Source organism: Bombus pyrosoma, linkage group LG18 (genome assembly GCF_014825855.1).
Source record: "Bombus pyrosoma isolate SC7728 linkage group LG18, ASM1482585v1, whole genome shotgun sequence".
NCBI classification, from domain to species: domain Eukaryota; kingdom Metazoa; phylum Arthropoda; class Insecta; order Hymenoptera; family Apidae; genus Bombus; species Bombus pyrosoma.
The window spans coordinates 987,454-1,013,334 of record NC_057787.1 but is presented as its reverse complement, the minus strand read 5'-3'; the positions used below and the strand labels follow the sequence as shown (position 1 = coordinate 1,013,334).

General features: G+C 43.8%; 1 protein-coding gene across 3 annotated transcripts in view; it reads right to left on the bottom strand.

The window, feature by feature from the left end:
* LOC122577274 (homeotic protein ultrabithorax) overlaps nucleotides 1–25,881 on the bottom strand; it is a 140,645-nt gene that overhangs the window by 78,816 nt on the left and 35,948 nt on the right. For 2 of the 3 annotated variants that reach the window (XM_043748499.1, XM_043748501.1), the window contains exon 2: nucleotides 4,828–4,869. The exons of the other annotated variant lie outside the window; for it this stretch is intronic. In XM_043748499.1, the coding sequence (XP_043604434.1) occupies nucleotides 4,828–4,869 (42 nt within the window). The remainder of the gene's footprint in view (nucleotides 1–4,827; nucleotides 4,870–25,881) is intronic. 3 annotated transcript variants of the gene reach the window in all.

Below are 25,881 nucleotides of genomic sequence, written 5' to 3'. Positions count from 1 at the left end.
GAAACATGTAAACTCGAAAAACATCTTTTATGAAATCTATTCTTAATTTAAATAAAAATTGCTTCAATTTCATTGCTTTTGATGCTGCTTGCCTTTCTATATAATTTTGTCGAAACATGTAAACTGAAAAAGCCTCTTTTATTGAAGCTATTCTTCGTTTAGATACAAATTTCTGTTTCAATTTCATTGCTTTTGATGCTGTTTGCCTTTCTACATAATTTTGTCGAAACATATAGACTGAAAAATAACAATTTTCGGTAACAAAAAACTAGAAAAATAATAACAATTGCGGCAGTGAATTATTGTCGAGTATAACAACCATTGTTTAAAATAATTAGAACGATGCATTAAACCTATATCGCTTATGAAAAACCAAAGTGTTAATTAAACTGACTTTTTGCCATCGTCGTAATCATCGATAAACGCGATCGATGGAAAATCGTCCATCTTCCAGGGACCTTTGATAACATCTCGTATCCCCGGATCATTAAAGATCTGTATTTTCTCGGGAGTAGCACTCTCCCTCGATTTTCCCGGGTTTTGTTCGGGCAGCACGTTCCTGTCTCGCTCTGTACCGTGTAATAGGGAGAGCGAAACGGAGGATGCGACAATATCCGGCGCGCCGGCGTCCGACAACTGATAACGCCAAGGGATGTTTATGTATGTGTTCATAATATGTTTCGAGTTATGCTCAACCCCTTCGAAGCATCGAGGCTATCCCTGGTACCGCTCGAAATTACAGACACGCGAAATTGCTCGAAAACGAACAATACGTGCGATAAATTTCCAAACTGGAAATTTTCATCTCGTTAACGGTTCGTAACCGAATGAAGAAGAGAAGGCGATAGACACCGTGGCAAAAAGAAGTGGCAATTGGAAGCTAAAGGATGGACGAGAGACGACGCGAGAAACGCTATAATTCCAGGCAAATTTTATCGATGCCGAATGAATAAAGCTATAAAAAGGCAAGTACTTTCGCCGGCGACTCAATGCTTTTCGTATCTATATGTAAATAAAGTGGAGAGAAAGAGAGCAAAGAGAGAGCGAAGCAGAGAGACAGAGAACACGAGAGGGAGGAGCTGAGAGGGGAAAAGAAGAGGCGGCCATTTCTCTCCATGGAGCTGGTGTAATTTACGCGAGGACTGAAGATAGCGAAGGAACTTAATTCACGTCCCGCCGACGAAAAAATAGGATAGAACCACTACCACGAGACGGAACCACCTCGTTCGCTGCTCTTAATTCTCGTTACAACGGGAACGCTGCCCTTATCCGTGGCCAATTACCTAAGCTTATTAACTATTCCGGATAAACGAACTCTCTACTCTGTCTCATTCTCGCGCGATCTACGATCCCTATACAATGGTTCTTTCTTCGACCAACCTTCTATATATCGCACATATACGTACGCGTTATTTATAATATCGCGTGGTTGAGGCGGAATGACGAAACGTCCCTATGTTCGGTATAAAACGAAACGACCGTGTAGACATTTTTGGTTGTCAGGTGAGCCGGTGACATTCCGCTGGCAATTATATCTCGATAGGAAAGAATACGGTCGACACGGTGTCTGAATGGGGTCCGCCGCGACTCGCGTCTCGTGCCGTGGCTATACCTCCGTCGAGTGAAATAATAGTTCGGCCTGGATGCCACACCCAGTATTGTGTTCACTCATACTCGTGCCTCTCCGTCGCCTTATGCGCTTGCTTTGGCATTTTACGTAGGTATACATATCGATGATATACATGTTCCTGCTCGGACGTACTCGACACACGGACGCACGCGCGGTACAAGTGTACAAAAGGGGACGCGTGTGTAAGCGTACAAAGACGACGAACACGTAGAACACGGGGAGACCCGTGGCTGGGTCTCCAAGATAGCGAGATACACGAATGTCGAGAGAAAGAGACTACGGGGGGGGAGAGAGAGAGAGAGAGTCATGGAGAGACAGAAATAGATGGAAAGAGAGAAAGGGAGGTAAGCAAGGAGCAGGAGAAACAAGGGTAGAGGGGATAGCGGGGGTTGGTTTGGAAGAAAGGTGGGGTCGTGGATGAACGAAAGGGGGTTGTATGGGATGATGGCGGTGGCTTTCTGTTCGTTCACGTTCGCTTCCACGTCCCTGCAGACGTGCCAGCCGCTGATCTACGATTCCCTGGCGCATAGCAGACCGCATAACTCTCGTCTTATACCTCTCGTTGAGATCTGGACGACGATATTGCTTATCCGCGTGTTCGAACCGCGACCCGCTTCAAATCCCCGCTAAACAAAGAAGAAACACGTCGCGGAGGATAGCGAGAGAAAGATTGCCCCGCGTCTTTAGGCTGGCGTTCCGAGGGGTGGACTTGGTAAATCCGCTCGTTCATTCCACGCCGCATGAAATATTCTAACGTGAATTTCAAATGGGATAACATTCCGGTCAATTTATAGTTAATAAACATGAGAACGAGAGAGGAGATAGTTGGCTGAATGAATTTCACTCGGGAGGGTGCATAAAGTGTCGCGAACCCTTATCCCACGATAGGCGCGGTTGCTTCACGATCGTATGGAAAAACGTCGATAATCCGATGCAAAGGAGAGAGAAAGCGTGGGATATAGAGTTTTACAAAGGCAGCAATTTCCAGACGATCGCGATCATCATTAATAGGATGGTGACTCGTGTCGGTGAACTGGCTATAAAGAGCGGCAGAAAAACTCGAAAGGTATAAATTCTATTATGACCCTACGGCGCAGTCTGAAGCATGGTATTACTAAACAACGTTGTCTCTGCACGGAAGCCTTTTAAAAGAATGGAATAAGGGAGACGAAGAAGGTGAGAGGTATTTTGTGGAAGAGATAGTGGAGAGCGAAGCGAGAGGAGAAGGTAGCGGCGGAGGAGAAAGAGGAGGAAAAGGAAAGCGTCCGCCCCTTTCCTTGTGCTCAGTTCAGGGCTCCAGCTCGTGCAAGCGGTTAACGCAGCCATTTCACGCCTCGAGAAGCATCCAGTTTCCTCATCCAAATTCTAACCAAATTCACGGATATCTCTCCTCCGACAAGCTCTACGAGGATTTCTATTTAGCAGAAGTTGCAACATGGCGGAGACAATTGAGAGAAATCGAGCAACTGCTTCCTCCCCGACCGTTGCAAATTAATCCTCCCATCTAAACAACGCGTTATATCGCGTTGTATGAAAACGCGTTACAGTGAGAAATGACAGTCTGCTTCACAGATTACAAAGTGCTTTTCGTCCCCTGACGAAGAAACGAAAAGCCACGAAACAAATGCAATGCACGCTGATAAACCGGTCAAAGGGAGAAATGGATAACTCGATAATCGAGATGCTGCATCACGCAGCCCATCGCCCCGAATAACCCTCCGTCAATGCGATCTTCCTACCAACCCTTTGGCCACTTGATCCTTCGTCAATCGGCGCAGTTCGATCGAAGTTATCCCTTGAAACTGCAATCCTTTATGGAATTAAATGGTAATTAACGAGGACGACTTGGTTTTTCGTTCTTCCAACGGAGGGTGAGAATGAGAGGGGACGGCACGATCGTTTCGTCGTAAACGGGAAAATCGCGCGGAACGAAATCCCGTGTTGGGGACGCGCAATCAAGGGAATATGCCCATTGAATCCGCGCGTACGTTGTCTGATACCGATACAACATCTATTCCACGGAGAATTTCCATATAGGATTCGGCTTATGGCGGCTGCTGGATGCGCGAAACCGTCGCATGTACACGCTATCGAATTTTTACGGGCAGCCACCGTTCTATCAGTTTACCTCGTAAAGCCTCGCGACCCTTTCCGCGTTTTTCCTGGCAGAATGGCTTAAAGTGAGTATCGATCAGAAAGTCTGAGGGAATTACGGTCCATGAGCGATTCTCCATTGCCTATACCAAGTGGTTATATCTGCCATACGTCGTGTGCCATAGGAAAGGGGCGGCAACCGCAGCAGCACGACTGTCCTTCCTCTCACCCTCCGTCGCCATACCCGTACTCGGCTACCCCAATTTCACCCCCGAGAGCCAATATTTATTGATCACCCTCGAAGGCATCGTTCTGTATTCTCTCCGCCTCGCTCTCCTTCTCTTACTCTCGCGCGGCTACTCTTCTTCCCTATTCTTCCCTTCGCCCCGATTTCCTTCCAACGCGACCTCCGCACGTTCTCTGGTGGCGAACCTTTTCTTCGTTTTCTCTTTCTCCCTGGTTCTTCCCTCGTTTTCAAGAAAAAGAGAAACACGGGATCGGTGTCGGTTGCCGTGGCGCTGTCAAGACGCTCGCAGCTGTTCTTCGCGATGCTTCTTTTGCCGGCCGCCTCGCACAGGGAAAGAGTTCGTCAACGGGGGAAAGGGAAACGGAGTTGGAAAGCAGCAATAGCAGCACCGGGACTCTCGACGCGATGAAAATTCACCCCACGACTCTTTATTCTTGGAAGCCTGCCTCCCGTGCCGTTCAAGAATGCCGCAGCTCTACACCGAATTCGTGAAATCCGAGGGGGTAGCTCTCTCTCCTCTGCTGTGGTAGCAGCATCTGTGCGAGCACGCCTCGCCCCGAATAAATCTAATCTCTTGACGCACGATCCGAATTCGGCACGAAACTTTCGAATCCCCGTTTAAAACGCTGGCGGGACGAACGCGACGTCGACGAACCAGAAGCGTCTCACCGGGTCGAGTCTTCGGCGTCGTTCAATTCCAGACGGTGATTTCAATCGGTCGTAATCCCCGTGTCACATATCCTTATAGTGCCGCCGATTGAAATCGTCCTGCTGGGAATCGACGCTGAAACCTCGAGCACGCGAAACGCCTTCTAACTTTAATCATGATGTTTGAAGAAAGCACAACTCAACTCACCTTGCAACCATGTCCAATGCGGCTTAGCAATATCTTCCTTACCTGTGACAGAGAGAAAAGTCTACGTGAGGATTCAACGTTCTCTGGTTGGTTGGCGTACGCGCGCGCGCTCGTGTATTTTCAACGGCGTGCAACGATCCGAATAAATCTTTTCCGACGATCGAATTGAACGCAACACCGGGCGGATCTGGACAGTGGGTTCGGGTACGGGACGAGCGAGAGGTAGAAATCGCCGGGATATCGCGTACATATAATAAGAGGCGTCACTTTTTGAATTATTCGCTGAAAACTGATCGCCGCCTGCGCGAAACATCGTAAATCCTGCAAAATGTTTAAGCAGCCCGGGCGCGTATAATGCGAGAGCAGCGCGCACGATCGATCGATCGGAACATTTTAAAACCGAGCCAATGAGAATAACTCGTGGCCCGTCATAAATGAAGCCATAAATCGTATTTAGCCATTCGCCAAGCCGGGGCGATATTTCGCGGCATCGGACAACACAATTTTCTATCGGATAGTTCAATTTCTAGATCGAGGATTCATATTTAAAAATATCCCCGCCAATCGGACGGGATTAAACAATTAACGATCCCCAGTGCCCCTTCGCGCCACCGTTACCCCTCCCTTCATCTATGTCACGTTTGTTCGACGAGCAACCCTCTCCCACCCCTCTTCTCGTCCCTTCCTCTTGTTTTTCATTTCGCCGGCGATTTCGCTGGCGCGTGATGAAACGTCGATCGATCAGCTACTGAATGCATTTTGTACGCGGCCATCGAACGCCGGATTGTGTTCGTTAATATTCTATTAGACATGGACAAATGCGTGCCGTGTTTCAACGACACCGCGCGTTTAATCTCCTTCCCTCATTATACATTCAATCTCTCGTAAAGTGAAAATGACGCCCGGCAGCGATTCGTTGAACCACCGACTGTGGAAACCGCTCCTTTCCGTCTGTTTCGAATTCCGCCGAACCAAACACCCGGTCTGATCACCGGCGCACAATGGCCCGTTTCTTTGCAAATCTTCCGCTCCACGAATATCCATGTTCATAGACGTTGTAAGATCGAAATGGATTACGATTAAAGCACGATACAATAGCGCCACTGATCGTAACAATCGGTCGAACCAACTCCCTCCGCCGTTATGCATACAGCAAAATTAAAATGTAATGCAAAATGCAATCGGTCAACATTAGCGAATAGCAGCAGCAGACACGGTGCATGATCATCGTAGCGGAAAGGATTAAGTTAATCGCGCGAAATGGGAAATTTCAATTGTCGAACGACTCGCTTCAGAACGCGCGGCAATTATGCGCGCGCGCCTCTCCGCGCCGCTTGTAACTCACCCTAATAACAGAATAGTATAATCAATTTGAATCGCGAGTCGAATTACGATGCTTCGGTTACATCAATCATTAACTCGTTTATCGTGTAACCGGGCTAGTTAGTCACGATCGTAAAGCAACCTATTGAAAGTATAATGCGGCGAACGAAAAGGGGTTGGTAGCCGCGGCGGCAGCGATGGCCGCGCATTAAACCAAACACAGCCGTTTTACACGCGTATCGGCTACAAACGTACTGGCCATGATAATCTAACATCTAAGAACAACTTCTTTCCTGCCCAGCCGGCCTCTGTCATCCATATTCTAGTTATTTGCGCACGTGCACGGCCGCCAGCTCTGCACTCGTGCGTCGGTGGTGCCTCTACTCGCACGTGGGTGTGCCCGTGTGTTTAACACACGCGCACGTACCACGTACTTACGTGTGTTCGCACGAGCAAACGCGCCTACTTAAGTCAGATATTATCGGCAGAGGAGGCAATTCGATTGCGTGTACCGAAGCATGGTGCAGCGCTGATATAGAACTACTAAACAGGTCGTAGATCAGCTCGGTTAGTTATAACGCGGCCTCTGCTTTCGCCCCTACCAACACCACCCCCTTCCACGCTGAACCAATTCCCACCGGTGTTCTGGATCATTTGGCGGCCCGCGGCCGTCAGATGCGCGCATGCACCGCTACCACGCTCTCTGCGCGCTATCGCGATCCTGTAATTCGCCCTTCGATGGACTCTATGATTTTTAGAAACGATTTCGAAAAAAAAACCGCATCAACGGACAACAACAACCACCCCAGGGGAACTGCGCAACTGCACTTTTTTTTACGGCTGCGAGGTTCGTCGATCGCTGGGAATAAAGCGCTCTGCGATAGCTGGTTCCATTCGCGTCCCGTTCTCTCTCCCGTTTTTCTGTGTCTTCCTCTGTCCCCTGTTCCTTTCTTTGTCTTCCTCCGTCCCCTGTTCCTTTCTTTGTCTTCCTCTGTCCCCTGTTCCTTTCTTTGTCTTCCTCTGTCCCCTGTTCCTTTCTCTGTCTTCCTCTGTTATCTCTGCAGCTCGCAATCGCGGTATTCACGTCAATCTCGTCTTATCCGACTGCAAGACGATCCTCGAACGTCGACTTGCTTTTCTTATTGCTTTCGACAGATTGCAGCCGTAGTTCGATGGTCACGGATCTTGAACGAAACGCGGAGTTGTAAATCAGCGAGAAAATCTCATATCCGCGACGATAGCCGTGATGGTGCCTGGTTCTTTCGTTCGGCCGGCTACGGCCTCCGACCGACGAATTGATAATTCAAGAGGGAACGCGTTATTGGCTCCCGAAGTGAAAATCTGCAGACCGGTGACTTACGACACATTGCCGGTGACTGGTTATTAGATTATTGGTCGTATCGACAGCTCATGCGTTGGCCGCCGATATAGCGCGGAAGGCAGCAGTCACAGAGGCAGGCCGACAGGGTGGAGAGAGAGAAAAGGGGGTAGAGATTCGGGGGATGGCGATGGTCGGTGATGGTGTCGCTGCTTGTGGGTCGCGTACGGACCACGTACAAATATAGAGGGGACCGGGGTGTGAGCGGTGACTGAGGGACAGAGGAGGAGCGGGGGGGGGGCCAGCGGCGCTGGGACAAAATGGGGAGACCGTGATAACGATAACGTACGATCGGCATTAGCTGGCGGCTTGCAGCGGCTGATGGATGCGCTAATTATCAGCAAGCAGGAGTTACAGTGTTTCGCGTAGCCGTCCGCGCGCGCCGACCATCACTATGCGTTTCCGATAGAGACCATCGTGAAAAAAGAGATTACGCGCAGTACGGTGAAAAAAAAAAACACGAAAAATCCGCAATTGCCGAGCATTTCGACGTGACGGTTTTGGCTCGGAAAATTCGAACGAGGATCACCCCATTTGGAACGGACCCTGTACCCGTACAGAACGTCGATCCTTCGATCGGCCAAATCCGAGCCTGCGACAACCTGATCGCAGCGTGTTGCATAATTTGCAAATTAGCTATTGTTATCGTGACTGTGAAAACGCAGGTCCGAATGAAATTCAGGAAAAAGACAGAAATCGAAGTAAGAGGGGGAAGAATAATTTCTCTGTTTCTTCGGTTTTTCTTTTTTTTGTTTTTTGGCGAGTTTAAAAGGAAGTCGACGATAGAAAATCCATTTCGTTGGCGATCCGAGCGGACGATACAAAAGCGGTCCGAACAATTTTCTTCCCTCTTACGTTCAATTTCGAAGAGCTGAATCGTAGTTCTCGCACATCCATGTAAACCTATACGTATCCGGAAACCGCAAGCTGCGGTCTAAGCCCTAGATGCATCTACGTAACATAATCTACGATAGCGGGCGGCGCGTATATAGCGCACGATCGGTCGAGATCCGGTGCCCCGTAATGAACATTGCGCTTGTTTATTTAATGGGAAATTCGGTGGCGCCATAAAGCTCGAAGAAGGGGGTGAAACCTATTAAATTTATGTTTTCGGTTTACCCGCTCTGACGGATCGCAATGCCCGCACGCGTCGACCTCTAGCCACCCCCTGTCGTGGTTCGACCACCCTCCACCCACTTGCACCGCCATTTCTACCACCTACTATACTCCCTTCCACCCAGCTTTCCTGTATCTCCTCTACCCTCTTTGTCTTCCTCCCTCATTCAATTTCTCCCGCTCTCTCTCTCTCTCTCTCTCTCTTTCTCTCTGTTACCAGCATTGACTCTGTTCCTCCCTTTCCAAACGTTCATCCCTGTCGCTCTCTCTTTGTTTCCATGTGTTTGTGTTTACCGTATTGGTCCAGTGTAATCCAAACGGAGATATATATTCGTAGTGGGCAGGGGGTTCGGGCAGGGTTCCGTGAACCACGCTGCGGCACCCATCGTGACGGACAGCGCCGCGTCAGCGCGTAAAGCATCATCGCGTTTCTGCGGCTTGCGATCGCCCGCCGTACGTTTCGTTGCTCACAACCGGCCGAAGATCTAAAATTGAACTCGCGCACGGTCATCGATCCAGCGCGTGCTGCGTAATTTTATTGTCAATGGTTTATCCCGTTCTTCTCCCATTGAAAGTTCAAGTTACTATTAGATCGTTTTATTCGAAAAAGAGTTACCGTTTCATACTTCGAAGAAAATGTATTCTTTTCTTTTTTTTTTATAAATTACCAGTACGTCTAATAAAACCTGAACAAATTCACATCCCAAGTCCGAACTTTCGTACCGTTATCGCGGCATCTTCCGACAACCGAGACGTTTCCTTCTCGGTAAAAGTTTCTGTTTTAACAGGTCGAGTAGCTAATGCCTGGTAACCCTCGAAGAATCTGGCATAGGAAAAACGGCCATCCTGCAACTTTATCCCTTTTGAATCCCCCTAATTGCCAAATTTTCCTCGCCCTTAATTTAGTGTTATAATTGCTTCCTACCCCTTATAAGGGGTTGCCCGCTGGTGCCTCAGTTGCCGTGATACCGCCACCCTTAACGCCGTTCCTTATATCCATACCCTCCTCCGCGAAATATCCTTACGCAGTTTGCCTTCTTCGTCCTCGGTGTTCCGTCGTCCCTCTGTCTTTTATCACGGTATTTCCAAATAGCCTAATAAATTCGTACTCGATGCGCATTTAAACGACTCGGTAGGTCCGCCATCGATCGCTGCTCGTTACCACTGACAATCATTGGGCATTAACGAACGATTCCTTTCGCTCGTGTCCCCTTGCTGAATCGCAAACAAATCGCTTGCAACGATCCATAGATGAAATCTTCGTGCAGATAAATAGCGTGATACGTAGGGTGTTTTTAAAATTGAATGATTGCACGACACTAGAACTTCATTTATGGCAACGACGTCTGGCTTACTGTCCAATTAACTCAATGAAATTTATTTATTTATTCCGGTGTGAATTCTTAGGCGAGGAGAAACCATTTGTCTCTCGATAAGTCGCGCTTTACGTAGCGATAGTCTCTTGCAAAAATGCGCGAATATCTCGCAAGTTCTTAATTAGAATTCGAAGTGCGAGTTAGAAGCATACTCGATACGAGCAATACGCGAATTGACTTTACACGCGCAGCGCGTGCCATTCTGCTTGCCACGCAGTCACGTCTGCGAGCGTTCATGTTCGTCCAACATAGCGGGCCGCATGTACGGCAGAACACGAAACTTGAATGAGTTTTTATGTCACCGAACACCTGGCAATAATAAAGCGATAATTTTGCCTCGACCAACCCGGGGTACCAACCCCCGCGGCTATTTTCCCAACTTTAGGACGTTCCACCTCCGAACCTTTTTATCTTCAGGTCCAATATCTTCTAAAATCGTAAAATCCCTAACTATCGCGTGTTCATCCATCATGGCAGGAAATATGCTAATGATACGCAAGATAGATTTTTCATTTTACATTACAAAAGCGACCTTTAACTAGCCTTGTAAAACTATACAAGACAGTTTACTTGCTGCACTGTCTCCTTCGTTTATCGTAGCCTTCGAACCAACCAATTGAGGTTTGCGAGATTCGATCAAAAGTGCAGCAAGTGGAATTAATAGAAACATCCTCTGCTCGTTCCACGGAGATTCCCTTTTCGATGGAACAATGCGGACGAGAATGTGAAAAGATGGCAACATGTCGAGCAGAGAGGAAATGCATGGAGATACAAACGCATCTGACGTGGCAAAGTGCGTTTGGCAGAGTCGATATAATTTCGGCGCGGCACTCGGATGTCGTTGAACGTACATATACATTGAGCCACATCCGGGGCCATATAGACTGTCTGAAGAAACTACTCGAAACGACATAATAACGGCCGAAACATGGCTATGTATGCGTTATGCGTACGCTATACGGTAGTTGCTGTACATAAAAGTCAGTTTACTTTCGGTTTACATGGCAGTCTAGGTACGGAGCTAGCTGGTACATATCGCAGAGAGTCGTTCAGCTTGCCGTCTCCATTGCGACCAGCAGCCACACCAATGGATCGACCGTAGCAGGTTTCTTTTCGAGGTCCGCGCCTCGTATATATCGCCTCGCGTATACACACAGAGAGCCAAGTGTACGATCGAATGGCTGAAAGTTCTAGCGTCTAGGCAAAAATGTGTGCGGAATCATGGCGTGCTTATTCTCCGCTCTAACGACCCAACCCCCGCGAGATAACTTGTCCAGCGGCGAAATGGCCCACAAATAAGCGGCCGATAAATCAGCCTGGCAAGAAAAATCGTGGCGACATGCCGTGACCGTGAACACATTGGCCGCGATTGTGCGTTATCGAAGTGGCTACTTTCTAAAGAGAAAAGAAATTTGAAGGAGATTCGGCAAACAGAGAAGTTGCCAGCCACTTGACGGAAATAATCGCCACCCTATTAATTCCCAACGATAGTTTGTAAATGTAATTTTCATAGCAAGTACTCGAACATTCTGAATAGAATATTCAGTTTCCGCGAGGATTATGACTAGAAGGATCTAGTTAGAGGGTCGTTAACAACTTCGAGATACCGTTACCAACCCCCCTCGCCGTTCTCTTTTATTACTCTGGAAAATTCTCGTCGCCGACGACGACAACGACAGCATATAAAAACAAACTCGTTTAAAGAAGAATAACGCTCGGTTGTGGTTTGGTCGTCGAAAGGAATGAAGCGGCCGCATAATGCAGGCGTCGTGCCGCGCGGCTGGAAAAGAACGAAGGGAAGAAAAAGCGGTCAAAAGAAAAAGATTCGCGCGACAGCACCAAGTTTCTTCGCGCGATGTTTTATTTGGCGGCCGCGAGCGTTGCAAGAGTTAAAGCACGGATCCACCACTGCCGCCGGGGCGAAGATACAGCCGAGTAAAGTGGCGGGCGTTAGACTCAAGGTAGGAGTGTATAAAGGCCCTGCCCAGTCACCGCAAACTTCTATTCCCACCTCCTGCCACCCCCGGCACGCTACCCTGTTACCACCCCTCCGCAACCCCCGGCGCATACCGGCTACCAAAGGGTTCGTAAAAGTTGGGGACGCCCGGGATATTTACGCGTCATCGTAAACTCTAGGCGTCTTCTTACTTACCCCAGGATACACTGGCGCGCTACCTCCGGCTATAGCCAGATACAACCCCTTTTCTTCGGCACGCCGCCGTCCGGCTCGAGATTATTATGCCGCTATCGAATGGCTCGGTTATTTCGTCTGGCGTGCTCGAAAAATGCATCCTTTACGCTTATACAGTGACTCAATGAGGCATTCGTACTCTCCATTGTTGGCACCGAGGGGTTGACGTATCTTTTACGATACAAATTTTCAGATTCTTGCGGAGGATAATGAACACTGGCGTAATTAAATTTGGCTAATAATAATATTCTTAATGATAGGAATTTGAAACATCTCATTATGAATTCTAACTTAGTTCAATGTCAGTATAGTTAGTCCTTGATGAAGAAAGATTGGAACTTGCGCGTATTATTTCACTCTATTGTTTATACCGAGGAATTGATGTCTTTTTTCAAGAGGCAAATTTATAAATTCTTGTTGATAATAATGAATGTTAACATAATGTCCTTGATGATAAAAAGCTTGAAACTTGCGCATATTATTTCATTCTATTGTTTATACTGAGGAATTGATGTTTGTTTTTAAAACACAAATTTCCAAATCCTTGTGGATGATATTAAATATTGGCATAATTAAATTTAGCTAATAATAATAATAATATTCTTAATGATAAGAAATTGAAACATCTCATTATGAATTCTAACTTTGTTCAATGTCAGTATAGTTAGTCCTTGATGAAAAAAGATTGAAACTTGCCCGTATTATTTCATTCTATTGTTTATACTGAGGAATTGATGTTTTTTTTCAAGAGGCAAATTTATAAATTCTTGTTGATAATAATAAATGTTAACATAATGTCCTTGATGATAAAAAGCTTGAAACTTGGGCGTATTATTTCACTCTATTGTTGATACTGAGGAATTGATGTTTTTTTTAAAACACAAATTTCCAAATCCTTGTGGATGATAATAAATATTGGCATAATTAAATTTAGCTAATAATAATAATAACATTCTTAATGATAAGAAATTGAAACATCTCATTATGAATTCTAACTTAGTTCAATGTCAGTATAGTTAGTCCTTGATGATAAAAAGCTTGAAACTTGCGCGTATTATTTCATTCTATTGTTTACACTGAGGAATTGATGTTTTTTTTTAAAACACAAATTTCCAAATCCTTGTGGATGATATTAAATACTGGCATAATTAAATTTAGTTAATAATAATAATAATGTTCTTAATGATAAGAAATTGAAACATCTCATTATGAATTCTAACTTTGTTCAATGTCAGTATAGTTAGTCCTTGATGAAAAAAGATTGAAACTTGCGCGTATTATTTCACTCTATTGCTGATACTGAGGAATTGATGTTTTTTTTACGATACAAATTTTCAAATTCTTGCGGAGGATAATGAATATTGGCATAATTAAATTTAGCTAATAATAATAATTATAATGTTCTTCATGATAAGAATTTGAACATCTCATTATGAATTCTAATTTAGTTGAATATGTCCTTGATGATAAAATGTTTATACTGAGGAATTGATGTTTTTTTTAAAACGCAAATTTCCAAATTCTTGTTGATGATACTAAATGTTGGCATAATGTTCCTGATGATAAAAAGCTTGAAACTTGCGCGTATTATTTCATTCTATTGTTTATACTGAGGAATTGATGTTTTTTCTTAAACACAAATTTCCAAATCCTTGTGGATGATAATAAATATTGACATAATTAAATTTAGCTAATAATAATAATAACATTCTTAATGATAAGAAATTGAAACATCTCATTATAAATTCTAATTTAGTTGAATATGTCCTTGATGATAAAATGTTTATACTGAGGAATTGATGTTTTTTTTTTAAACACAAATTTCCAAATCCTTGTGGATGATATTAAATACTGGCATAATTAAATTTAGTTAATAATAATAATAATGTTCTTAATGATAAGAATTTGAAACATCTCATTATAAATTCTAATGAATATATGTTCTTGATGAAAAAAGCTTGAAACTTGCGCGTATTATTTCACTCTATTGTTTACACTGAGGAGTTGGTGTTCTTTTTAAAACACACATTTCCAAATCCTTGTGGATGACAATAAATATTGGCATAATTAAATTTAGCTAATAATAATAATAATATTCTTAATGATAGAAATTTGAAACATCTCATTATGAATTCTAATGTAGTTGAATATGTCCTTGATGATGAAATGTTTATACTGAAGAATTGATGTCTTTTTTACGACACAAATTTTCAAATTCTTGTTGATGATAATAAATATTGGCATAACTAAATTTAGCTAATAATAATAATAATGTTCTTAATGATAGAAATTTGAAACATCTCATTATGAATTCTAATATAGTTGAATATATGTTGTCGATGATAAACAATTTGAAATTTGCGTGTATTATTTTTTAATTTTGTATGAAATATTAAGAATTTAATTCTTGTGTCGAGACTCGTTTCGGCTGCTCGTTTCGTGGAAAATCAAAATTACCATAGATGCCCAGATTATTTAAACATCTTTACGTCTACTTCTACAGTTTTGTTAATTATGGAAGCAAAATTTTCCGAAATTATTTATACGTCATGCAAAAGTCAAATTAATTTGTAACTACACGATAGTTCGTCATTCGAGCTAAGAAAAGAATACACAGTTCGTGAAAAAAAGGAAATCGACGATTATTGGAAAAGTATAAACATCTTTGTTATCGACATATTAATTAAATACATTTCCAAATGATTTACATTTGTACCATACAATCTTTCCCAATTTTCATAACGCACGCTCCTTTTCGTTTTATTAAATTCACGCGGCTCATTTTCCGTTCCATGGTTTTCACGCATCTGCTTTAAACGTTTGTTAATTATTATCCTGTCAGGATCACTTTACAAGACATTAGAACCTCTCAAGAATTCCTATATCATGAATTAAATATCACACGTTTAGATAGCTTTAAATGCACACATAAATTAATTCTGAGAATTTCAAGCGTTTGATCCTGTCGCTTGGTCGAATTCATTTTCAAAGATTTCAGATAATAACGATTTTCAGGTAGATATCGCGCTAATGAAGGAATTAAGATCAATTAGCAATTTCATTTGTAACACAGAAGGATCGGCCGAGTAAATTGCTCTATTCAGGCAATCGCCTGTTTCCTTTTTCCTAGCATTAGCATCGAAGAATGGTTAATGCCAATGGCACAGGTATCCTCACAAATATGGCCTCGAGGTAAACGTAGAAATTCGAAAGAACGCAGAGCCAAGGTATGCGAACACAGTTTTTAACGTATGATTTCGTCAGACATCTGGCTCAATGAATTAAGTTATCCAGGCTGATGGATCCTACCTTCTTAAACATAATACTTAGAAATGGCTACTTGGTCTACCTACAGTCTGTCAGACAATAGAAAATATTCAACGTAAATTCGTCCAGTTTGTCTCCTTAACCGACTGAAACGTTGTATACAAACATCGTTAAAAAACAGTGGACTGTACTAAATCGAAGACCGCGAAGAATTTTAATCGACGATTCCTTAATTTCTGAATTGAACTACTTCGAGTTAAATTTCAAGTAAATTTGCATTTGCAAACTGAAATTGAAATTTTCCTGTTCAACTATTTCCCGATCGAAATTTCCTCTGAAGGATTTAGTATGTAATACGCGAGAACTTACAGACGGAATAAGACGTGGAATCAGCAGATAGTCATGCATAAGGTCAGCGATCGAAACTTCACAATGGTCTATTTCAGTCCGTTCTACGACTTTCTATCATTCGTCATGCACTCAACCGCAGGAGAGTTGTACACGCGGGAACACATGTTTGCCAAGATTCCTCCGCCCTTCTCGAAACCGCCACGTCCGCACTGAATTGATCGGTATATTTTCGAATTGGCCCGGTGTATTTAACGGACACACACGTCTGCTGAATTTCATACGCGTTGTTCACAGTTGTGCACAGTGAACCAGCCTATTGCCCTCTCTCGCCGTATTTATAGACCATGTTTTGTCTATTTTCTATGTATTTTACAGGCAGTCGGTGGACGTTCAACCGTGGCGTTTGCATCTCGTTCGATTTTACTCGACGCGTGACACGCCAGTTACCTCTGCTATCCCCCGGTTCAAATATTTTTAACCCCTTCTCTGGCCGAAAGGATTTTCCAAAGTTACAGTCGCGCCGGATATTTATGTATCGTAAATTCGGAACGCCTTCCACCCCAAACGCTCCAAGACACGCAGGCTCCTTCTTCTTCCCCATTCCGAATTACCCCGAAACTAGATACAAGTCACCCCTTCGGAACGCGGTAGCCTTCCTCCGTAATTATCCTACCAAATGGTCACATTGTTTCGCATGCCTGACCTGCTTAAATTAAGCGAAACTGCGTTTCGTGCGGCTCAAAAAATTACGCCCCATTTAATACGCCCAATGATAAGGTCGAATTGAATACAAAAAAATGCTTGTCAATTTCTACGCCAGAGCAGAAGAGTACTTTGGTACCTTTTACCTCTGCTCCATGTGTTTCAATTTTTTGAAACAAAATATCTGCGTATCTTGAACTATATGGAATTATATAAACTACGACGTGAAGATTTTTGGCCAACAGTTTCAGTGCTCATTAACACGTTGACTGCCATGGGGGTCTCACCGATGACCGGCACTCGATTTGGCTATAACGCCGTGGTGGCCGGCGACGCAGCAAATGTTAAGAATACGATTGTTTGGAGAAAGGAAAATCGTAATAATTGTCTACAACGCCGTGAGGGCCACCGGTGACCGGCACTCGATTTGACTATAGCAACGTGGGGGCCACCGGTGACCGGCGACGCAGCAAATGTTAGAAGTACGATTGTTTGAAAAAAGGACAATCGTAATAAGTCTGCAACGCCGTGGGGGTCACCGGTGACCGGCACTCGATTTGGCTCTAGCACCGTGGTGACCGGCGACGCAGCAAATGTTAAGAATACGATTGTTTGAAAAAAGGACAATCGTAATAATTGTCTACAACGCCGTGGGGGTCACCGGTGACCGGCACTCGATTTGGCTATAGCGCCGTGGTGGCCGGCGACGCAGCAAATGTTAAGAATACGATTGTTTGGAAAAAGGACAATCGTAACAATTGTCTACAACGCTGTCGAGGTCACCGGTGACCGGCACTCGATTTGGCTATAGCGCCGTGGTGACAGGCGACGCAGCAAATATTAAAAGTTCGATTGTTTGGAAAAAGGACAATCGTAACAATTGTCTACAACGCCATGAGGGCCACCGGTGACCGGCACTCGATTTGGCTATAGCGACGTGGGGGCCACCGGTGAGCGGCGACGTAGCAAATATTAAAAGTACGATTGTTTGGAAAAAGGACAATCGTAATAATTGTCTACAACGCCGTGGGGGTCACCGGTGGCCCCCACCACGGAAAATGCTTCAAGCATAATTTTATAACTCATTTTATTTGCTGCAAATAATATTTCAACGTAATATGCATCGCATAATGAAAAGTTCACGTCGGCGCCTTGGGAAAACCATGGGAAATTCGTCTGGCAGTCAACGTGTTAAATAACTGAAGGTGTAGTTACGTCAATGATTATTTTATGTCAATATAGCATTATATTCCTAATTAAGCAACTTATAGATCTAAATTGTTCGTTTCATGAGAAGATACGTGTGTATTATTTATAATTATTGTGTTAAATAAGTACACGTTAAATGAGCGTACACGATAACGCTATGACTGAACACTTGTAGGCTTAATTTTCATTTTTACCGATCCTACCATCTTTCGAATTTCTGATTCTATTAGGCTTTGTTCTTTTTTATTTGAAAGTAGTTTACAACCAATTCGCATTGAGAATTACAAGTAAATTATTCTGGCGTGGTACTATAACGTGAATAATAAATGATTATGTTTGGTTCTAGCCGAATCTAATGTTTAAATCTTCGACTATTAGGTCGTGCGAAAAGTTCCTTTTTATTTTATCGAATTACGTACGATCCATTTTGTTCTAGCAAAATAAAGATCACAACGTTCGACAGATTATGTTTGTACAAAGATAAACACGCGTTTCTAAAAGAAAGACACTTTTCCGACAACCTAACAGAATGCGTTATTGCCAAAAAGACCGAAAAATTTGACAATCTTGGTCTTTGTCGTGTCCCCCCAATTACCAAGTGCAATTTATTAGGAAGAGAAAAAGATTACAAGTTTAATCGCGACCTCGATCAACGATTTCAAATCTCGCGATTCAAAAGCTATCTGCTGTTCGTTCCACGATCCGGTAGCTTCTTCCTTTACATGGCTTGGCACGTTCAATGGCATTTCGATATCGTGCCAAAGGGAGAGAGAGAAACAGAGAGGTGGAGAGTAGTCGCGCGATACGAATCGAAAGTTGCGGAATATCGAGCGACGATCTTAAAAATAAAGCCACACGCTATTTCCGATAGTCCGTCGCATCGAGCGCAGATTACGTTTCCATCGAAAAGGTATAAAACAAGAGAAACGTGTGATTCGAGCGTACGACGAATTTACCAACTTCATCCTTCCAGTTTCTCCGTCTATGTTTGCTGGAAGTTTGTCAGGACAGTCTTAAAAATACAGAGAAGTCGATCTGTAGCAATGGCGAACGGTTAGTTCCGAATGGAAAACGCTAAGCTGGTTCGTTCGTTCGTGCATCTAAAGGGAGGGTTTAATTCCCTTGAAGCATTGTCCACGTTAGCCACCATTACACTCACATGGCCGTGCAATTAGCAATGTAAATGCCGGTTAGTTAGTTAGCGTGTTCGTAAAGCAAACGAAGGTGGGCACTGGGACTAGATAACGGACCTCCCAGGCGAGTGATCATCTCAATTAACCTTTGATAACGCCACGGTTATCAATTGCTTTTTGCATACCAATCATTGTCTCCGTTTTTTCGCCCCGATTTACTACGCCGCTAATTCGCCCATCTTTTCGCCAGCTTGCAATTTTCGGTTAATGGTAAAACGTCTCTAGCGTATCCTATTCGCAGTTCAAAGGCAAAGCTATGATTTACTCGAATTGTGTATATTTAGTTGCAGCATGTTCGTCAAATCGAACACTTTGAATTGGAACGTTCGTGGTGAAAGTTTTAGACGTAAATTTTCGAATTCAGGTATTTACTATGGAATTTCTAAATTTCAACGTTTAAAGAGAAACAGCGATCACAAATCATTTTACCTAATACAATCCTTCAACCAGCGGAATATTTCCTTGCAACGAAATTCAAGGCTGTGGACTATACGTATCAGGTCGTCCTGAAAGTTTCTTTTGTTTCGTAAGGTGACAAATGGATGAACAATTTCTCTTTTGTATTATTTTATTGAATCAGGTGTGATCCATTTCGTTCTATTTCTGTTACCATGTTCCTGCATAATTCAGTAAATTAATATAAAAGAAAAAAGCATTGTGCGTCTATTATTTCCTCATAAAACGAAAGAAACTGATAGAAAAAAAATAAAATCCGCGAGCGTCGATAAAAATAAATAAGGAAACTCTTTCATCGTTGTTCTATAACAAAATAATTAATTTCTTAGTATAGTTATAAAGTATGCAGAATCAAAGTATTCCTTCCACGCTTAGAGTATAATAGACGAACAACAATTTCTCTTCTATATTATTTTATTGAATAAAGTATCATCCATTTCCTTCCATTTCTATTACCATGTCCCTGCGTAATTCAATAGATTAATATAAAAGAAAAAACCTTCCTCATAAAACGAAAGAAACATGTCGGGCAACCTAACCTATAATCCGCTGATGCATGCAGGACGTACACTATAAAATTCGGAATACCTCATAGATGCGCAGAGAGTCACTGAAACGCACGATCCTCTAATTAGTTCGATCGTTCGAGAGCTTCCATGCCGTCGAACTGTGAAACGCGGCTCACTCGTAAATAACAGCTCATGAATGAAGAGGATACGTTGTGGAAGCCGGACGAAGGAGACGTAGCGCGGATGCGGCCCCAAGATCCGCTGTAACGAACGCGCTCGGTAATCGCGACCGAGAGTCGCATGACGACCGTTGAACCTTACTAATGGAACGCTCGCGATAGTCGATCACACCACTTAACATGTACGGGTATAAATCTGGTGTCGTGGCCAGCCGAGGCAAAACAAGCCACCTAACGAAGCGCCGTGTCGATTCCTCGCGTGGCAAGGCGCGACTACCTCTCCTCTCTCACCTCTCTCGAATTCCAACGGTTCCCCGTTCCGTTCCTTTCCGTGTGCCTACATTCTCATCCTGCAAGCTAGAGCTATCATCATCTTTTCTAAGGCCACGATTCTGTGTGAGTTGTGCCAGCCAGTGAATACACAGAGCACGCACAGCCGAAATACAACACACCCGAAGAAGGAAGGAGCCATACTGCCATCGGCTATGGCCGCAAGGGTGTTTCCCACGGACGAAGGACCAGCCCCCTGTCCCAAATTTTTCTGCTACTCGCTATGATGACCCCGTTACGAGCCACCATAATGGCCTGGCCCGACCCCTACTTTCTTCCTCGGGGTCCCGTAGTCAGCTGCATCTGTTTCGTAGAAATAGAGTAACCTGATCTGGCAGGCCCGAGACTGAGCGGTGAAACGAGAGGGGGAAACGGGCGACGCAGATTTTCGGGGAAAGTGTAAATAGAGAAAGTGAAATTAATATTTGATAAGAGAAAGTAATATTGGAAGTAGTTTGCTAACCGGAAATAGAATCGCAAGAATTTCTAATTCCTCTTGAACATGTTCAATAATATTTTTATTTATAAAGATGTTTCGTGTAATTATTGCGTTATTATATTAATTCTGATTAAGAGTGTAGCCCGCTAAATGCGAAATTCTTACGTTTGATAGATCGTTTGAGATTAGACGATTGTTTTACGATATCTAACTTGGAAAAAGAAATTTGAAATATATAGGAACGTGGACGAAAGGGCGCAGGCATTTTGTCCCCGTTTTCAAATACTGTGTTACAGCGATAGCATTCACGACGCGAGCGATTGCGCGCGAACTAATTTTATAGCTTGACGAAAAGCGCGTCAAACGCGTCGTATAACGTTGCCACAAATTTCCGAGGATTTCGTATCGAGCCCATTAAATCTTCCGGTCGAGCACCGGTTGAAAATGAAAATTAAGCGATTCTCGATTGTTTACAGAAACGCCGTGACTATTGCGCATCCCGATCTTTCGACTCTTTTCGCTCTTTGTTCTCGACACAGGTGAGGTAACCGAGGCGAGCTACGTTACCGACAGACGTAGTGGGACATTTAAGCTCGCACAGTTGCGGTACGTGGTCGAACGATGGCGTTCGCATCTTTATGCCACACCCGAGATGCTTCGCCGCTCGCAGAGAGCGTCGTGGAGAGCCCTTCACGGCTGACAACCAGTAGCCACGTGCCGTTCGTTTCTCGGGTACGGTTAGGACGTGCCTCTCGTTTGCCAAATTCTCTAATTGTCCCGGACGAAATTTTCAAGCGTTATAACATCGGTAAACTCATACTCGGTACACGTGGATTCTTCTAAAGATACAATATGAAGTCGTTCCTTGGAATTTGGGTATAAAAGTAAATACGTAAGATATATAGAAATCAAGTTAATTTATTAACGCAAAAATGTATGCGACGAATTTACAGCGAACGTATAGAATTGCTACGAACATTCATCGGTATGCGGCAACGAATCTGAAACGCTCGGAACAAAGGAATGCCCTTTAAAAGTGGTTGGCGAGAAAGGTCGAGCGATTAACACACGGAATTTCTATAGTCAAAATTATCGCGTTTCCTAGCTAAACTCGTCATCCTTTTCAAGCGTCAGCCATTTAAAAAACACGGTTAAGGGAAAAGGCGGAGTAGAAAGAAGACGCTCGGACGATTTTCGCTTGCGTCGATCAACCATTACGAAACTCATTCTATCACGTAAGAGGGCTGCCGCGAGATTCTTTGAACGTCTTCCGGTGGTCGATTACGGTAGCTAGAATCGGGCTAGCGGATGTTGTTAACGGCGATCGGTGGGCTCGTGAAAGCGGCCGCCGATAACAAACTGCCGGTCTCGCGGAGGCCCACCACCTTGCGACGAAATTAGGCTGTCTGTAAAATGTAATATTATTTTTAGTTGGCTGCCCTTCCCCGTTCACCGGCGGCAGTAACCATAATTTTTCGTGGGCCCGCGTGGCGTGACGCCGGCTATCCGCTCGGCCAGAGCTCTCACGCATACCAAACTCCATCCACAACACACTAATTCTCTCCTCTATCCACCCACGTGCTCGTCCTCTCTCTCTCTCTCTCTCTCTCTCTCTCTCTCTCTCTCTCTCTCTCTTCTGTCCACCCTTCCTTCTTTTCCTTCTTGTTGCTTCGTCCACGGCCTGCTCCCCACCAGAAACGACCGCATCTTTTTCGGCCGCTCAGCTCTCTCTAGCGTTCGAATCCGCTTCTTCTTCTATCGCCATCGTCGTTTCGAACGTTCGCCATTCCAGCTGGTCGCCACGTCTTCTCTTTCGTGTACCGACCTTCAAGGTTGAATCGAAATTCTAGCGGACTATTCCGATCCACTCGAACCAAGGTCCTCGCCCTCGTTCCTGACCTTCCGCACCTTTAACTACCGGTTCGAATAATACCCGTGTCGATTTCATTTTCTTCCTTCTGGCCCATGCCACCGATGTCTATCTGTGTCTCGCAATTCCATTTTCGTTTTCTCCCTATGTAGCAATTATTCGAGCGGAGACTCCCATCTAGGTAGCTTGTTCGTCTTAGACTGTGACTGTTTATCTAATGGCGATCGCGTTGACGCTTCTATGTACAGGGCTATGATCGTTCTCTTGATCATTCGTTGGCACAAGGAATGGTATAGCAGCGGTGTAGCTTACGAAAATTCAAACTATTCCAGAAATCACGCCATCGTGTCATGAATATGAATATCTATCGGTAATACGATAATTGTAATTCGTTTAACCGCCGTCTAAAAATTTCTAGATGTCCGTGAAAGAGTTGCGGTTGCGTGCAAAATTCGACATTTTATATCGAACGATTCGGTTCTCAATAAGATGCTCAAGATATTCATATTTTTGTAACTAACATCCTATTTACTTTGAAATATTTCGATGAAATCATGTTACAACGCAAAAGAACGCTATGAAGGAAGGTAAAGGAATGAGATGAAACAGGTTAACTACTCCTTCGCAAACGGTTAACCTCCGCTTCTACCCGATCTTTATATTTCCTTCCAACTTTACAATCTTCTTCGACCGAGCAGCATGTTCGTGAGACAAATTACGTAAAATACAAAATGCTACGAGATTTCTCTGGAATATTCGCGAAGCCGTGGAACAGGAGAGAAACGATTCAGACACGAGCAAGAACTCGAGATCGCGTCGGCGGATCAGCGATCCTTCCGCTGCCCAGTCCTTGACTTCCTCCGCGGATTTCACCGGAATATCAGGACCGCGAATCATTTCAACGGCTTTCTCCTCGGCATTTTCTGTCACGCAATTAACGTTCGCGCGCGACCAACCGCGCTCGTACCGAAGGGACCGAGCCGCGGAGATAAATCGCTCGCTTGGGTTCACGCGGGCTCCGGGCAAATTTAAAAACATTCGCGGTCGTTAGATTCCGTGTCGTTTGAAGGCGCGTCACACGGGGTCAGCATCGTCAATCCAAAACAGAGATCGCGTCGATTATTCCACGCTGGGATTTATTTCCGTTGTTCGTTTCGATCGATGGTATCAGACGTTTCTTTCCCACCATTTTCTTTCTGATTATCTTCTATTTTTGAATAAAATTGTATTCTTAACCCTTCGCACCGCGAATTTTATTTCAATTTCGTTACCAACAGCTGCTAATGCTTTCGAGTGTTTTATTTGAAATTTTAATTTATTTCTGGTAATTAAATTTTTCCATTAATACCTATTTATTGCTTCGTTTTCTGTTTATTATTCAAATAATTTAGGAAAATAATTCTATTGCGAAATAATTTCTAACCATTCGCACTGCGAATTTTATTTCAATTTCGTTAGCGGCAGCTGCCAACGCCTTTAAGTGTTTCATTTGAAATTTACTTTAACTAAAAAATAAGAGAATTTAGATAAAGAAAGGAAGAAAGAAATTCACTTAAATACCAGTTTTATTCACACTATTGTTGTGTTTCCTAATTTTTAAGCGTATGATATATCTTGAAACAATTTCCAAAATGCACGCTTCACAAAAGAAGCTGGGACTCGACAAAGGAGCTGCTGAGACCTGCTGAGGAAACTGATATCACACTCGACACAGGACAGCAAACGATTGATAATTATCAATGACAGATATAACGATTCTATGCAGCATTCTAACATAATACGCTGAAACCCAAGTTCTATTTTACTGACAATATTTATCCTTCAACTAATTAATAAAAGGTGACTGAAAGTCACAGTCGATATAGCAGTGTAAACGGTTAAATCGAATGAAAATTCAGTGAAATTTGTTGAATTACTTCAAGAAAATCTCCACATCGTCCTGGAGACCGCTGTTACGAAGAGAATATAATTCAGCCAGAGAAGTTCAAAATAAACGGAGGTCCATATTATTGTGTCCTTGAAGATAAATGTCGTGTTGGGTTACAAGGTTTAGAAACAAAACAGCTATAAGCAGAACTCTGTTGCTGTTTCTTATAGCCTTCAGCTACAGCCACACAATTTTAACATTTTGGTGATGTCCTTTGCTAGAAAAATATGAACCTGCTCCCTAATTACATTCTCTCGTATCGCAACACTGAAAGAGCCCCAGGATCAGGATCAGCATACACTATACCTGCACTTATGCTTGCGTCAATATACTTTTCTACTACAAATTCATCCACTCGTTCCTCTATCAGTCAACCTCGACAAAATTATATAATAAAATGTTGTTAAAATATATTTCTTTCTTTCGAGGAGTACTAAGTTAGAAGGATTGAAATTATTTCAAATATCGTTATTATTATGGAAGATGGGGATCGAAGATACGGTCGCAGTGTTTATCGTTCCTTCATTTACGACCGGACATATTTTTGCGAATTTCTTACGTCTCATATTCTACGCTACGTTCCTTGACAGTTATTGAAAACTTATCGCAAATGCATCGTGAAGATCGCCCGCTTGGACGAACGAAGCAGCCGACGAAAAGTAGCAATTAACTGCAGGAGCCAGCCTCTATGGAGCCACGAGTCTTTGCACCTTTTATCCTCCGCCGTGCCACTCGCGGTGGCGATGGGCGTTCCGTTTGACATTTCGCGCGATGCATCATAATACAAACAAAATTGCCAGGCGAAGCCTATAATTCTGATAAGCGAAATTCATCCAGCTGATATGCAAGACAATGTCTCCGAATCTGGCCAGCTACCACCTATCGCCTACGTCTCTTGTCTCTCACCTACGAACTCTATTCCCTTGAAAAAGAATCGAACAGGATAATATCCTTTTATTTTTTTTTGTAACACCTGCACAAGAAACCGTCACTAACGCTGCAACGAGTGCAGCCGCGGTGGCAAACTCTGTACACACAACAATGGCCACACGCGCGACAATTAAAGTGATTTACGGAACAGAGACATTTTTCAGTTGCTCGTAAAAGTTTAACACCTGTGTCGGGATTCAAACGGCGCCACCGAAACGGTATCGGTGCCATTAATCCCGGGATCGATTAACGGCGTTTCGTCGGGAATCGACGCTACCCGAGGGTAAACAACAGCGGGTCGCGGCCAT